General features: G+C 39.7%; 1 protein-coding gene across 4 annotated transcripts in view; it reads right to left on the reverse strand.

Annotated features, from left to right (window-relative positions):
- Window positions 1-17,285, reverse strand: part of AKAP7 (A-kinase anchoring protein 7) — a 153,590-nt gene extending 136,305 nt beyond the window's left edge. For all 4 annotated transcript variants that reach the window (XM_082856007.1, XM_082856008.1, XM_082856006.1 and 1 more), the window contains exons 1-2: window positions 17,168-17,285; window positions 3,622-3,753 (exon numbers count right to left, since the gene is read on the reverse strand). In XM_082856007.1, the coding sequence (XP_082712133.1) occupies window positions 3,622-3,753; window positions 17,168-17,186 (151 nt within the window). In that variant the 5' untranslated portion in view covers window positions 17,187-17,285. The remainder of the gene's footprint in view (window positions 1-3,621; window positions 3,754-17,167) is intronic.
- Between the last annotated feature and the right edge of the window lie 300 nt (window positions 17,286-17,585).

The raw sequence follows: 17,585 nt of genomic DNA on the forward strand, positions 1-17,585 counted from the left end.
CACAGCAATGAGAAGCCCGCGCACTGCAATGAAGGGTGGCTCCCGCTCGCCACAACTAGAGAAAGCCTCCGGGCAGCAACGAAGATCCAACGCAGCCAAAAATAAATAAAATAAATAAATAAATTTAAAAAAAAAAAAAAAAGATCAATGACCATAGGAGCAAAATGTAGAAAGCTTTTGGCAATATGCCCTAGATCTTTCACTGGATTATTGAGTAACTTTATTGTTTAGCAAAAAAAAAAAATTATCAGTTGTCGTAGAGCCTGTAAACGCATCCCATAAATTTATTACATTTGTTAATTTTCATAATGATTTCAGTAGCCATTTTAATCTGCTCTAATGAATCTGGTCTTGTTGACAAAGGCTGTAACTCTCTCATCCATGAGTTGGCTTTTTTTACCTAAAGCACCACATATGTCATTTTATGTAAATTAACTAATTTTCCTAAAGTTTGTTTAATTCCCTCGAAAAACTACAAGGGAATGAATTATGGGAGAAATTAATGTAATGAGGTAGTCCATCTGTTATTGTTGGTTGATTGTGTTCATACTTGCTGTTAGCCAAAAGGCTGAGAATGAATTCGATTTTGCTTTTATATTCTTTTCCTTTTTTCTTGTTACTTAAGCAGTCAAAATCTTTGAAGTAACCATTCTTAAAACTTAAGTATACAGCTTAGAATATTACCTTCTATATTTCATAGAATTACTCTGAATAATCTTTGGCAAATTACTAAAACTTTCTAAAAAAATAATTTACCCCTCTCATTCATTGTGAGGATTAAGAAATAATAAAGCATTTACTGATGTGCTAGAAGCACTCAGTGATATTATAAAATACTGCTCTCAAAGGGCAAGTATTTTAATACTTAATTCAACAAATATATTTGGGCAAAAAATTTTGGTAAGATTAAATTAATAAAAATTTACGGAGGCAAGTTTGTGCCACACACTGCTGTAAGGACAGCATTAACAAATTGAATCTTCCCAACAAACTTATGAGATAACTACCATTATTAAACCAATTTTAGAGATAATGGAAGTAAGCCCAGACACTTGTTCAAAGTACACAATAGGAAAGTGTAGAAGCAAATTTTGTCCCTTGACAGTCTGACTCCACAGCCCTCACTTTTAACCACCTAACTTTAACACTATTAGTGATACCTTAGTGGATAGTATCAAAACAAAAACTGAGTTTCTCTAGTTCTCTGTTTACTGAATTGATGAAGCTTACATCTTTAAAAGCCAAGTTTCTAACCACAACTAAAAACTTTAATCATATTTTTTCATGAAAAGTATCAAGAGCATTCAGGGACTTCCCTGGTGACACAGTGGTTAAGAACCGCCTGCCAATGCAGGGGACACGGGTTCGAGCCCTGGTCCGGGAAGATCTCACATGCTGCAGAGCAACTAAGCCTGTGCGCCACAACTACTGAGCCTGCGCTCTAGAGCCCGCGAGCCACAACTACTGAGCCCGAGTGCCACAACTACTGAAGCCCGTGTGCCTAGAGCCCGTGCTCCACAACAAGAGAAGCCACCACAATGAGAAGCCCGCGCACCACAACCACGAGTAGCCCCCGTTCGCCACAACTAGAGAAAGCCTGCATGCAGCAACGAAGACCCAATGCAGCCAAAAATGAACAAATAAAAATAAATTTACAAAAAAAAAAAGCATCAAGAGCACTTATAAAATTTGAAGATTAGAAAAAGGAAAAAAGAAATTGCTCAGAAACCTCCCATCTTAACACAACCACTGTGAATTTTGGTGTCAAATCACCTAAAGTGTTTACACAATTGTAAACAAACAGCACATATATTTTCCCCCTACTTTTTCACTTTGCATTTTATATAGGAAATGTTCACTATTACATAGTCTTCAAAAATATTTTTATAATATATAATTCCATACTATGTAGTCTAAAGGCACTAGTATAGCTTATTCAACCACACTCTAATGGACACTTGGGTTTTCCCCAATATTTTTACTATTTAAAAACACTGTGACACACATATTTATAAATAAAACTTCTTCCCACAAGACTATGTCCTTATAGTAGGAATTCCATGAGTGACTCTACCCCATGTATGAACATTGCTCAAGATCCCAACAAACTCCATTCTAAAAGGACTATAACAGTACATTGTCAGAAGCCATGTAGATATAACATTAAAATCACTGAGTATTATTTTTAAGAGATATTGCCAATCTGATAAGTTACAATTGTATTTTGACGTGCATCCTTTGATACTTATGAAGTTGAATAATTTTCCATACATTTGTTTACTGAGTTTTATCTTTTACACCCTTTGCCAGATACCAATTATTTTTTTATTATTTGGGACAAATATTTGCCTTAAGTCCTTTCACAATAAAATTTGAAATATGCATTACAGGCTTCCCCAATAAATTACAGAAAGGTACAGGATATAATTTACCCTTTTTTAAAAATTGACTCAGTACAATCACTTACTATACCAACTACGGAGATTCAATCTTCATTTGATACACATTTTTCTGTTACAAAATTTTTTTCCAGGTAAAGGGAGGTTTCAATTGATACTTTAAAATACTTAAGATTCAAAGTATTTTTTAATATACTAATTAATAGTATTAGCTAATGAATAAGGAATAAAATGATAATTTCCCATATCTCTAAAATCTTCAATAATTATAAGGTTAGACCTAGAATTCTGTGAGCTAAAGTAAGGATTACAGTAATTTCAGTGAGGAGAACTGAATGCCACATTTAGGAAAGACATGCGACAAAAAAAAAAAATCACTGAACTACTCTGTTTTGAACCTTGATTTAAGTGTGGCTTCATAGTTAAGGGCTGTGATTATCTTAAGAAAGTAGAGTCATTTAAACTAAAGCTCTCCACAAATTTTTACACTCTGTGGGAAGCATTCTAAGTTATTCCTATCAGCAGTAGAATGAAAGACTCTCCACTGCACGCTCCCACTCAACCTTCAGAGGCAGGATTCACAGCAACCTCAAACCTCTGGATGGTTTACTGGGTTTCTAACCAATTGACCAACGACCCTTCTGCCTGTAAAGAGAACAGACCCATCCAGGTCCAGGTCAGCAACTCACTAATGCTGGATTCTCTCCCAGAAAACATTCAACCTACAGGGCCAAAGGTGTGGTTCAGGTTGTACTGCTTCCTCAACATTTCTGAAAGATTTTCTTTTTACATACATTTGTATATTTTATTTCATATATATATTTATTTATTTTACTTACCTTTACTTATATTTTTATGTATTTATTTATATTCCAATACATATCATTTTGGCCAGTAAACATCTGTTAGATGAATGGGTACTGCTGAATTAGCAGTAGGTCCAGAATAACTGAGGTGGTTATAAACCATGGAATGTTGTGGCCCATTGTTTTCTGAAGTAGCTTATAAACTCCAGAATGATCTGGCCCCAAATTCTGTGAGAATGCCTTAATATTATCTGTGATAGTTTTATCAATAGACTACCAACAGACAATTATTAATTAACAACCCAAACTCAAAAACATGACAAGTACTTAAGGTGAAGTAATTAAGAAAAAAATATATGTATCACTAAATTTACTATTCATTGCTTCTAAACATATTTATTTAATAAAGTACTTACTTCCACAGTCATCTATAATATCGATAGTAGCAAATGGCAAATCTACCAGAGAATCCACTGTGTTGGCTTCAGATTCTTCTGACATTTCCCTTTTTCTTGACACATTTTCACACTCATTGGAATTTATTCCTCCTTTAACATCACAAAAAGAAAAGTATATTATTTTATTTATTTTAACTCATATCCTAAGCTACAATAACTCAACTAACTGAACTCAATATAAATTAACATCTGTTAAGAAATGCTAAAACTGGTATTCAAATATATTGTACAGCTATTTATATAAATATTTATACCATATTCTCCATTTTTATAAATGCACTTTTATGTTAAACAGCTTTAATAATTTTCTGAAGCACAGTACTCAACTCAGGGTTAAATGAAGTTGAGTTAATCAACAAGCCTCAAGATCCTTTATAGCTGCATTTTCTTAATTCTAAAACTACAGTTTTTCACATACCTTTTGAAAACAAGCCAACAAGGTTTTGGCAGTCTTTTTCATGTTTATTTTTTAACAATATCACTTACCTGTTCTCATCTGTACAAGCTATGACTTTTACTTTTTTCTTCATAAAGACTTTTAAATTTTTTTCTCTCCATTATTATATTAACATTGGAAATTCAAACGTTAAAAACACATAGCTTTAAATACGCTTTTCTAGAAATTCAATGGTTAAAAAGCAAAAAGATCTTACAGTTTCCCGACAGCTCTCCCATGGATATTAATATTAGAGCCACATTTCACATTTGGTCCTTGTTTTGTTTTGTTTTGTTTTTACGGGTGGAACAATCATATTCGTTGGGAGGAGGTTAAGGGAAAGAGGGTGTCTGTTCAAATTGATAGTCAATTGCTAAGTTTATCAGTAGGTGGTCTCCCCAGTACTATTATTCTCCATGCTTTTATTGACAGACACAAATGTTGTTTGAACTAGAACTGAACAAAATCCTGGGATACTTATATAATTTCTACTCTATATATTGAGTAAAGATTAATTTACCACTAACAATATTAAAGAAGTCATTTATTTCATTCTGCTGTAATCCTCTATTTTCATATATCAGGCCTTAAAAAAACACACTCCATTAAGAATATGGCTTCGGAAAAAAAACTGGGGAAGATGGCGGAAGAGTAAGACGCGGAGATCACCTTCCTCTCCACAGATACACCAGAAATACATCTACGCGTGGAACAACTCCTACGGAGCACCTACTGAACGCTGGCAGAAGACCTCAGACCTCCCAAAAGGCAAGGAACCCCCCACGTACCTGGTTAGGGCAAAAGAAAAAACTAAACAGAGACAAAAGGATAGGGACGGGTCCTGTACCAGCGGGAGAGAGCTGTGAAGGAGGAAAAGTGTCCACACACTAAGAAGCCCCTTCGCGGGTGGAGACTTCGGGAGGCGGAGTGGGGGAGCTTGGGAGCCGCGGAGGAGAGCACAGCAACAGGGGTGCGGAGGGCAAAGCGGAGAGATTCCAGCGCAGAGGATCGGGCCGACCGGCACTCACCAGCCGAGAGGCTTGTCTGCTCGCCCGCCGGGGCGGGCGGGACTGGGAGCTGAGGCTCCGGCTTTTGTCGGAGCGCCGGGAGAGGACTGAGGTTGGCGGCGTTACCACAGCCTGCAGGGCGTTGGTGCGCCGCGGCTGGCCGGGAGACAGTCCGGGGGGGGGGGGGGGGGGTCTGGACCTGCCGAAGAGGCAAGAGACTTTTACGTCCCTCTTTGTTTCCTGGTGCACGAGGAGCAGGGATTGGGAACGCTGCTTGGGAGAGCTCCGGGGACGGGCGCGAGCCGCGGCTGGGAGTGCGGAGCCCAGAGACGGACATGGGACGCTAAGGCCGCTGCTGCCGCCGCCAGGAGGCCTGTGTGCGAGCGCAGGTCACTAGCCACGCGCCCTTCCGGGGAGCCTGTGCAGCCCGCCGCTGCCTGCGGGGTCCCGGGATCCGGGGACGGCACAGGCGGGGCCAAATCCACAGCTGAGCCCCTGGGAACTGTGAGAACAAAGAAGAGAAAGGGAAATCTCTCCCAGCAGCCTCAGAAGCAGCGGATTAAAGCTCCACAATCAACTTGATATACCCTGCATCTGTGGAATACCTGAATAGACAACGAATCATCCCAAATTAAGGAGCCCTGTGGATGAAAGGCTCTTGGTGCTGCAGCCAGGACTCAGTGCTGTGCCTCTGAGGTGGGAGAGCCAACTTCACGACACTGGTCCACAAGAGGCCTCCCAGCTGCACATAATATCAAACAGCAAAAATCTCCGAGAGATCTCCATCTCAACGCCAGCACCCAGCTTCACTCAACGACCAGCAAGCTACAGTGCTGGACATCCTATGCCAAACAACTAGCAAGACAGGAACACAACCCCACCCATTAGCAGAGAGGCTGCCCAAAATCATAATAAGTCTACAGACACCCCAAAACACACCACCAGACGTGGACCTGCCCACCAGAAAGACAAGATCCAGCCTCATACACCAGAACACAGGCACTAGTACCCTCCACCAGGAAGCCTACACAACCCACTGAACCAACCTTAGCCACTGGGGACAGACACAAAAAACAACAGGAACTACGAACCTTCAGCCTGCAAAAAAAAAAAAGGAGACCCCAAACACAGTAAGATAAGCAAAATGAAAAGACAGAAAAACACACAGCAGATGAAGGAGCAAGATAAAAACCCACCAGGCCTAACAAATGAAGAGGAAATAGGCAGTCTACCTGAAAAAGAATTCAGAATAATGATAGTAAGGTTGATCCGAAATCTTGGAGCTAGAATGGACAATAGAATGGACAAATTGCAAGAATCAGTTAACAAGGACCTAGAAGAACTAAAGATGAAACAAGCAACGATGAACAACACAATAAATGAAATTAAAAGTACTCTAGATGGGATCAATAGCAGAATAACTGAGGCAGAAGAACGGATAAGTGACCTGGAAGATAAAATAGTGGAAATAACTACTGCAGAGCAGAATAAAGAAAAAAGAATGAAAAGAACTGAGGACAGTCTCAGAGACCTCTGGGACAACATTAAACGCACCAACATTCGAATTATAGGGGTTCCAGAAGAAGAAGAGAAAAAGAAAGGGACTGAGAAAATATTTGAAGAGATTATAGTTGAAAACTTCCCTAATATGGGAAAGGAAATAGTTAATCAAGTCCAGGAAGCTCAGAGAGTCCCATACAGGATAAATCCAAGGAGAAATACGCCAAGACACATATTAATCAAACTGTCAAAAATTAAATACAAAGAAAACATATTAAAAGCAGCAAGGGAAAAACAACAAATAACACACAAGGGAATCCCCATAAGGTTAACAGCTGATCTTTCAGCAGAAACTCTGCAAGCCAGAAGGGAGTGGCAGGACATATTGAAAGTGTTGAAGGAGAAAAACCTGCAACCAAGATTACTCTACCCAGCAAGGATCTCATTCAGATTTGATGGAGAAATTAAAACCTTTACAGACAAGCAAAAGCTGAGAGAGTTCAGCACCACCAAACCAGCTCTACAACAACTGCTAAAGGAACTTCTCTAGGCAAGAAACACAAAAGAAGGAAAGGACCTACAATAACGAACCCAAAACAGTTAAGAAAATGGGAATAGGAACACACATATCGATAATTACCTTAAATGTAAATGGACTAAATGCTCCCACCAAAAGACACAGATTGGCTGAATGGATACAAAAACAAGACCCATATATTTGCTGTCTACAAGAGACCCACTTCAGACCTAGAGACACATACAGACTGAAAGTAAGGGGATGGAAAAAGGTATTTCATGCAAATGGAAACCAAAAGAAAGCTGGAGTAGCAATTCTCATATCAGACAAAATAGACTTTAAAACAAAGACTATTAGAAGAGACAAAGAAGGACACTACATAATGATCAAGGGATCAATCCAAGAGGAAGATATAACAATTGTAAATATTTATGCACCCAACATAGGTGCTCCTCAATACATAAGGCAAATACTGACAACCATAAAAGGGGAAATCGACAGTAACACATTCATAGTAGGGGACTTTAACACCCCACTTTCACCAATGGACAGATCATCCAAAATGAAAATAAATAAGGAAACACAAGCTTTAAATGATATATTAAACGAGATGGAGTTAATTGATATTTATAGGACATTCCATCCAAAACAACAGAATACACATTTTTCTCAAGTGCTCATGGAACATTCTCCAGGATAGATCATATCTTGGGTCACAAATCAAGCCTTGGTAAATTTAAGAAAATTGAAATTGTATCAAGTATCTTTTCTGACCACAACGCCATGAGACTAGATATCAATTACAGGAAAAGATCTGTAAAAAATACAAACACATGGAGGCTAAACAATATACTACTTAATAATGAAGTGATCACTGAAGAATTCAAAGAGGAAATCAAAAAATACCTAGAAACAAATGACAATGGAGACACAACGACCCAAAACCTGTCGGATGCAGCAAAAGCAGTTCTAAGGGGGAAGTTTATAGCAATACAAGCCCACCTTAAGAAGCAGGAAACATCTCAAATAAACAACCTAACCTTGCACCTCAAGCAATTAGAGAAAGAAGAACAAAGAAACCCCAAAGCTAGCAGAAGGAAAGAAATCATAAAAATCAGATCAGAAATAAATGAAAAAGAAATGAAGGAAACAATAGCAAAGATCAATAAAACTAAAAGCTGGTTCTTTGAGAAGATGAACAAAATAGATAAACCACTAGCCAGACTCATCAAGAAAAAAAGGGAGAAGACTCAAATCAATAGAATTAGAAATGAAAAAGGAGAGGTAACAACTGACACTGCAGAAATAAAAGAGATCATGAGAGATTACTACAAGCAACTCTATGCCAATAAAATGGACAATCTGGAAGAAATGGACAAATTCTTAGAAATGCACAACCTGCCAAGACTGAATCAGGAAGAAATAGAAAATATGAACAGACCAATCAAAGCACTGAAATTGAAACTGTGATTAAAAATCTTCCAACAAAGAAAAGCCCAGGACCAGATGGCTTCACAGGCGAATTCTATCAAACATTTAGGGAAGAGCTAACACCTATCCTTCTCAAACTCTTCCAAAATATAGCAGAGGGAGGAACACTCCCAAACTCCTTCTACGAGGCCACCATCACCTTGATACCAAAACCAGACAAGGATGTCACAAAGAAAGAAAACTACAGGCCAATATCACTGATGAACATAGATGCAAAAATCCTCAACAAAATACTAGCAAACAGAATCCAACAGCACATTAAAAGGATCATACACCATGATCAAGTGGGGTTTATTCCAGGAATGCAAGGATTCTTCAATATACGCAAATCTATCAATGTGATAAACCATATTAACAAACTGAAGGAGAAAAACCATATGATCATCTCAATAGATGCAGAGAAAGCTTTTGACAAAATTCAACACCCATTTATGATAAAAACCCTGCAGAAAGTAGGCATAGAGGGAACTTTCCTCAACATAATAAAGGCCATATATGACAAGCCCACAGCAAACATCATCCTCAATGGTGAAAAACTGAAAGCATTTCCACTAAGATCAGGAACAAGACAAGGTTGCCCACTCTCACCACTCTTATTCAACATAGTTTTGGAAGTTTTAGCCACAGCAATCAGAGAAGAAAAGGAAATAAAAGGAATCCAAATCGGAAAAGAAGAAGTAAAGCTGTCACTGTTTGCAGATGACATGATCCTATACATAGAGAACCCTAAAGATGCTACCAGAAAACTACTAGAGCTAATCAATGAATTTGGTAAAGTGGCAGGATACAAAATTAATGCACAGAAATCTCTGGCATTCCTATATACTAATGATGAAAAATCTGAAAGTGAAATCAAGAAAACACTCCCATTTACCATTGCAACAAAAAGAATAAAATATCTAGGAATAAACCTACCTAAGGAGACAAAAGATCTGTATGCAGAAAATTATAAGACACTGATGAAAGAAATTAAAGATGAGACAAATAGATGGAGAGATATACCATGTTCTTGGATTGGAAGAATCAACATTGTGAAAATGACTCTACTACCGAAAGCAATCTATAGATTCAATGCAATCCCTATCAAACTACCACTGGCATTTTTCACAGAACTAGAACAAAAAATTTTGCAATTTGTATGGAAACACAAAAGACCCCGAATAGCCAAAGCAATCTTGAGAACGAAAGAAGGAACTGGAGGAATCAGGCTCCCAGACTTCAGACTATACTACAAAGCTACAGTTATCAAGACGGTATGGTACTGGCACAAAAACAGAAAGATAGATCAATGGAACAGGATAGAAAGCCCAGAGATAAACCCACACACATATGGTCACCTTATCTTTGACAAAGGAGGCAGAAATGTACAGTGGAGAAAGGACAGCCTATTCAATAAGTGGTGCTGGGAAAACTGGACAGCTACATGTAAAAGTATGAAATTAGATCACTCCCTAACACCCTACACAAAAATAAGCTCAAAATGGATTAAAGACCTAAATGTAAGGCCAGAAACTATCAAACTCTTAGAGGAAAACATAGGCAGAACACTCTATGACATAAATCACAGCAAGGTCCTTTTTGACCCACCTCCTAGAGAAATGGAAATAAAAACAAGAGTAAACAAATGGGACCTAATGAAACTTAAAAGCTTTTGCGCAGCAAAGGAAACCATAAAGAAGACCAAAAGACAACCCTCAGAATGGGAGAAAATATTTGCAAATGAAGCAACTGACAAAGGATTGATCTCCAAAATTTATAAGCAGCTCATGCAGCTTAATAACAAAAAAACAAACAACCCAATCCAAAAATGGGCAGAAGACCTAAATAGACATTTCTCCAAAGAAGATATACAGAGTGCCAACAAACACATGAAAGAATGCTCAACATCACTAATCATGAGAGAAATGCAAATCAAAACTACAATGAGATATCATCTCACACCAGTCAGAATGGCCATCATCAAAAAATCTAGAAACAATAAATGCTGGAGAGAGTGTGGAGAAAAGGGAACCCTCTTACACTGTTGGTGGGAATGTAAATTGATACAGCCACTGTGGAGAACAGTATGGAGGTTCCTTAAAAAGCTACAAATAGAACTACCATATGACCCAACAATCCCACTACTGGGCATATACCCTGAGAAAACCATAATTCAAAAAGAGTCATGTACCAAAATGTTCATTGCAGCTCTATTTACAATAGCCCAGAGATGGAAACAACCTAAGTGTCCATCATCGGATGAATGGATAAAGAAGATGTGGCACATATATACAATGGAATATTACTCAGCCATAAAAAGAGACGAAATTGAGCTATTTGTAATGAGGTGGATAGACCTAGAGTCTGTCATACAGAGTGAAGTAAGTCAGAAAGAGAGAGACAAATACCGTATGCTAACACATATATATGGAATTTAAAAAAAAAAAAAAAAGTCATGAAAAACCTAGGGGTGAAACAGGAATAAAGACACAGACTTACTAGAGAATGGACTTGAGGCTATGGGGAGGGGGAAGGGTAAACGGTGACAAAGCGATAAAGAGGCATGGACATATATACACTACCAAACGTAAGGTAGATAGCTAGTGGGAAGCAGCTGCATAGCACAGAGAGATCAGCTCGGTGCTCTGTGACCGCCTGGAGGGGTGGGATAGGGAGGGTGGGAGGGAGGGAGACGCAAGCGGGAAGAGATATGGGAATTTATGTATATATGTAACTGATTCATTTTGTTGTGAAGCTGAAACTAACATACCATTGTAAAGCAATTATACTCCAATAAAGATGTTAAAAAAAAAAAAAGAATATGGCTTCAATACACAAGATAATAAATATCCTGGTAGGTCATAGCTAACATAAACCAAAAAAAACTAAATTTTTATTGCAATTTGGGTAATCTCTAATATTACCTACACACACACACCCCTATTTTCTAGATAAAAGCAAAAAATGACAATAAAACCTTTTTGTTGTTGCTTTTTGTATATCAGCTAATCATGTTCAATACCAAAATCAAAAAAATTAATAGTACATTCTTAATAATGCTATTTATTTATATTACAGTTCAAACCTTATTGAGTATGAGTGCCTGGGACGCAGGTGTTCAACAAATGTTAGTTTACTTTAAATCTAATCAAACTCACAACTATTTGAAACATGTGAGAACAAGTAAATGTTTCCTTTCTATGTTTACACTTGCATTGAAAAATACAAATGCAGCTTATATTTAAACAACAGTTTTAATAGATCAACACATATCTTTATATTTTGGGGCACATGCAGCTATGCAGAAAATATCATCACTGACCATGTTGCTTACACTTAAAAGCTAGCAACAAAGAGTATTTGTGCAGTTACAAGTGCACAAAGCTGAATGAAAATCTGGACAAAATGAAATAAACCCAACTTTCATTTTTCTATTTTACTCTTAATCTAAGAACTTAGTAATAAATTCTAAGGATCTAATGTACAGCATGGTGACTAGAGTTAATAAATACTGTACTGTATACTTGAAATTTGCTAAGAGAGATCTTAAGCATTTTCACCAAAAAAAAAAAAGTGAAGTGTGGATGCGTTAATTAACTTGATTGTGGCAATCATCTCACAATGTGTACTTCTATCAAATCATCACGCTGTACACTTTAAATATATACAGTCTTATTTGCCAATTGTACCTCAATAAAGCTGAGGAGGGGAGAAATTAGTGATATTAAATTGGCCCATTTAACAGTGACATCTCAATACTAGCTCCAAAGTGCCACTTGGAAATATACTGGATTCTTGGCAATATGTGGAATGGGGAAGGAAGGCTGAATTCTATGCTCACGTTTTGAAGGCAAGATGAAGAATTAAATAACATGATGAATTAAATTTAGTCATTTTTTAAATGAAAAATGTTGTTGAAACAATTAAATGTTTACCTTATCTTAACCAATTAATCAACAACAATTAGAGAACAAGTGCTATGTGGATCACCCTGGCTATACCAAAAGGACAATCGAGCAGTGACAATGGTGATAATAGTGGTGTTTGGGTAACATGCAAGGCAAGCTGGCTACTATAAAAGAAAGGGTTTGGGACTAGAAATCAGGAGACAGGGACTTCCCTGGTGGTCTACTGGTTAAGACTCTGTGCTCCCAATGCAGGGGGCCCAGGTTCAATCCCTGGTCAGGGAGCTAGGTCCCATATGCCACAACTAAAGATCCCGCATACCTCAACTAAAGATCCCGCACGCGGCAACGAAGATCTCCCGTGCCGCAAGTAAGACCCAGCACAGCCAAATAAATAAGTAAATATTTTTTTAAAAAATCAGGAGACAGATATCCTACTATTGGACCTGCCACTCACTTGTGATCCTGGGCAAGTCGTGTGAATTCTCTAGGCCCTAGTAGTTATCTCATCTATTAGATGACAAGGTTGTCCTAGTTGAAAAATTCTAAAGCTTGGTTGTACATCAGAATCACCTGAAGAGCTTTTTTAAATGATCAACATCTGGGTCTCACCCCAGGCCACCTAAATCAGAATCTCTGGAAATGAGGCCAGCCTCTTGTACTTTTATAAAGCCTGCAGGGTGACTCTAACGTGCAATGAAGTTTGAAAACCACTGCTCCCCTTTCACTTATTCCATACCTTGATTCTGTGCCAGACTAAGAAATTATGTTAACAGTTGAGAACAATCAACTTAAAAGTAAAAACTCTGATTAATCGTCTACTGGCAGGGAAATCTTTCCTGATGACCAGCTCAGGGCTGAGTGAGGTAATCCAATCTCCTTCCACATACAATCACAGCATGAATACATCATGTTATAGATGTCCACTTACATGTCTTCTCCATTAGACTCTAAGCTAAAGTGACCAGATAATTTACAGCCCAAACCAGGGCTCCTTTGAAAAGTGAAACGGGCAACTTTTCCAATTACACCCCTATCTGTCTGTATGGTCGCCCTACTCTAAGTTCCTTAAGTGCTACGTCTTATCCTCCTTTGATTCCTCAATGCCTAGCACAGTGTCCAACTCACAGGAGGTGCTCAATACACTTGTACTGAACAACAAAGGTAAGTACCCATTTGGGAGTGGTTAATAAATTACTCAAGCTCCATGGCCACACAGCTATCTCAGTGCTCCTAAAAATAATTCCTGGTGTTTAATGGCATCCTTAGCACATCACAGATTCATTTTCACAGAATAAATGATATTCTATTTGACATAAAAATAAAAATTGAAGTATAACATGACTTGCTCAACATCATTCCCCATCTTGTTAAATAAAGTACATGTAAACTCTTGAAGCTTGGGATTAACATACACAGACTACTATATATAAAATAGATAACCAACAAGGACCTACTGTATAGCACAAGGAACTCTACTCAATATTCTGTAATAACCTATAAGGGTGAAGAATCCGAAAAAGAATGAAGATATGTATATGTATAACTGAATCATTTTGCTGCACACCTGAAACTAACACAACATTGTAAATCAACTATATGCCAATAAAATCTTTTTTAAAAGATGTTTAATTTTTAAAATAAATAATAAACTCTTGAGTGCAATGGTATGTCAAAATCAACAAGCACCTAGAACTTGAAATACAAATTTTGTTCTATTAAGTTACAGAATAGTTGAAAACCTTGTTGTAGATATGAATTATTAACTCAGAAAAAAGAGAATACCACTTTCAAGTAACTCTTGAAAGAACTGCTGGCCATTCTATAGAACAATGTTTCTCAGCAGGACTCATATCTGGAAGCCTTCCTCCAGTTCTCTAAGCTCTAGTGTTTGGGCAAAGGCTGGCAGACCTGAATTCAACACAGCCATCATAACTACACTTTCTTTTACAGAAGTGCAAATATGTTGCTTTGGGAAAACTGCCTTAAAATAACCAAACTTTAAATAAAGCATTTAAACTATAAATTCACCATTTTAAGTACTTAAAATCTGGTCTAACTATAGTTAAAATAAAATTCTATCTTTTGTACAAATCCAAATAAAAGTAACACTGCTAAGTGCAGTAATACTATAAAGACAGGTGAAACTGGTTAACTACTACTAGTAGTAACAACAACAGCTAACATTTGAGCACGTTCCTATGCCAGGCACAGCTGGAAGCACTTTACAGACAGTAACTCATTTAACCGTGCTATCAGGCAGTACTCTTATTATACTCATTTTACACCCTAGCCGATTAAGTAACCTGCCTCAGGTTACAGCTAGTAGGTCTTGGGGCTAGAATTTGAATCCAGTTACTCAATGGCCAAAACCCACCCTTTCCAGCAACATGCCCTGCTGGAAAGTTCACATACGTAGTTTATAGCACTGTAAACTGAGGCAATCCTTTCAGAAAGCAATCAGGAGCCATGAGAATTTTCTTCTTACCCCAACAGATACCAGATAGATATCTGGGAGTCTATCATACTTGTTAAAATAGATTCACCTCAGCTCTGTTTAAACAAAAAAGAAAAAGTTTAACAACTTAAATGCCTAATAATAGGGAAATGGTTAAACAAAGGATACTCACTATAATGACAACTAAGAATAATGGCTAGGAAGACTACAACAGCTGAAAAAAGTTCGTAACAAATACAGGATTCCCTGCTATCTGAAAGCAGAGCCTTCCTACGAAAAATTTGCTAAGCAAAATGACGTCAAGTGAAGAAGCAATTATCTTTGGTTGAAAAATCCTGTTAGATTTCTTTTGATTAGTGAAAACAGGTGCTAATGCAGGTCTTTCATAAATGTAAAAGCAAAGTGACATAACGTGAACTTTTGAAAAGCAGGGGATACCTGTACTGAGCTTTTGAAAAGCAGATATAAGACTACTTATGCACTTGCGCTATGTTTACAATTATATATGAAAAGGCTGACAGAGCTGCACTCAATATATTTCTGCTATTCAAGTGTTTTAAACAGAATTAATATTACTTTTATAAGGAAACAATGCACACATTTAAAATATATTATAAAACCATACATGAAGTATACACTAATATTCAAATATATGTGCACTTCAGCAAATGCCTTCATCAAAGACCAATAGAAGAGAAAAAGGATAGTCTGCCCTTTGTCACACAAAATGTAGTTTCCTATTTGGATAACCAAGTACAACTTTACTGAGAAAGATTCTCTTTTATTCACTCTACTAGGTATATAGTAGGTATATTCCCCAAGAACTAGTAGAAAGAGTCAATCCCATCATCCATGTCAGTCCTGGCCTGGCTACTAAAACTAGAAACATCTTACAGCTGGAGAAATGTTGAGAGCTGTCAACAAGTCACCTGACCTCCATGCTTTGGTTTCCACATCGTTAAAACAGAAACTAAAGTATAACCCAAATTACTAGAGAGTAATGGATTAAAGTTAATAATATCTGAAAAGGAATGTAAGAAGACAGTAAACTCCACAAACATCTTAAAGTACGCCGTCAGCATCCTCAGTTGCAAGGCCAGACACTAAAGGAGCTGGGGTGTGAATCCTTTCTCTTTGACACTGACAATCCCCTACAGGTCCCCCTTTATAAATGCATCTCAAAAACTCCCGCCCTTGGGGATTCCCTGGTGGCGCAGTGGTTGAGAGTCCCCCTGCCAATGCAGGAGACGCGGGTTCGTGCCCCGGTCCGGGAGGGTCCCGCGTGCCTCGGAGCGGCTGGGCCCGTGAGCCATGCCCGCTGGGCCTGCGCGTCCGGGGCCTGTGCTCCGCAGCTAGAAAGGCTCCAGCGGTGAGAGGCCCGCGTACCGCAAAAAAAAAAAAAAAAACCTCCCGCCCTCAGCATACATCTACAAGGTCTTCATCGTTTCATTCCCTCAACAACTGTAAACATATTCACACTAGTTAACGGCTACTGCATAACATTTTAAGATTTTCATGCTTTTCATATCTTTTTATGCGTTTATATTACAAAAATCTCACAGAAGAGCACCTTTTCTCTAATTGGCTTGTTGGTCCCTTTCACTAAAAGTCCAACCCGTAACTCGCTCTACCCACAAAGTTCAGTCCACAGCAAATGCCGACCTGAACTGGAAATCAATTCTGAGCCCTACTTTAGATCTAGCGCCAGTTTAAAGAGGTCATTTCTACACCTAGAATAAAATCCTAGAAGGAAACCCCAAGTGTAGTGGTTCAGGTCTTTGATTGTTTGTGATAAAGTATAAAAACTGAGCTTTTTCTAAGTTTGCCGACCACACAATAACACCGTCGGAGGGTGTGTGAAGGCATGAACTTTCTAAAAGGTCATAAGACCTTCGGGAAAGCAAAGTGAAACTTAGCGTGGGTTCACACCCCCCGCCTCCGGTCGCACCAGCAGTGCGTGCACTAACGAAAACGCTTGCTTACAAGCAGCACTGATCACACCCCGGTTGCACTGGGCTCCCAGCGGCTACAGAGTCCCGCGCTGAGCGGGGAGAGGAGGCCCCGAGCTGGGCAGGCGTGGGGTCGCGCTCCAAGCGCTGGGGGCGCAGGGGGGCGGCGAGGCCGGGCCCTCCCCGAGGCCGAGCGCCGAGCGGGGCCCACGCCCCCGGGCTCCGGTCACCCCACCCGGCCCGCTCGGCTACCCGGGCTCACCGGCTCCGGCGCGCTCCATAGCGCTGGCGTTGGCTGGCGGCAGGTCTCTGCAGGCGGCTGCGGCCTGGCGCTGCAACCTGGGGCCAGCCGGGAGGTGGGTGCGGAGGCGGAAGCCGGGGCGGGGCCGGGGGTCAGCGGGCGAGGCGCGGAGGCGGGGCGGGGAGCGGGGGGCGGTGGGGGCTCGGGCCGCGGCGACCAGGCCTGCGGAGGCGCCGAGCCCCCAGAGCCGCAGTCCCCGCAGAAGCTGCATGCCCATGCCGGGAGCCCGGAACGAGCGGAAGGGGCCGACCCGCAGCGGCTGCGGTACCGGATTCCGGCGAGCGACGCGGGCCCGGCGCGGGGAGGGCCGGGGGCTCTTCTCTGCGCTGCGACGCTCCGCCCCCGCTCCCGGCCGGGGCCCCGTGCAGCCTTTGGCGGC

This window comes from Leucopleurus acutus (assembly GCF_964270905.1).
Source record: "Leucopleurus acutus genome assembly, chromosome: 15".
Taxonomy (NCBI): domain Eukaryota; kingdom Metazoa; phylum Chordata; class Mammalia; order Artiodactyla; family Delphinidae; genus Leucopleurus; species Leucopleurus acutus.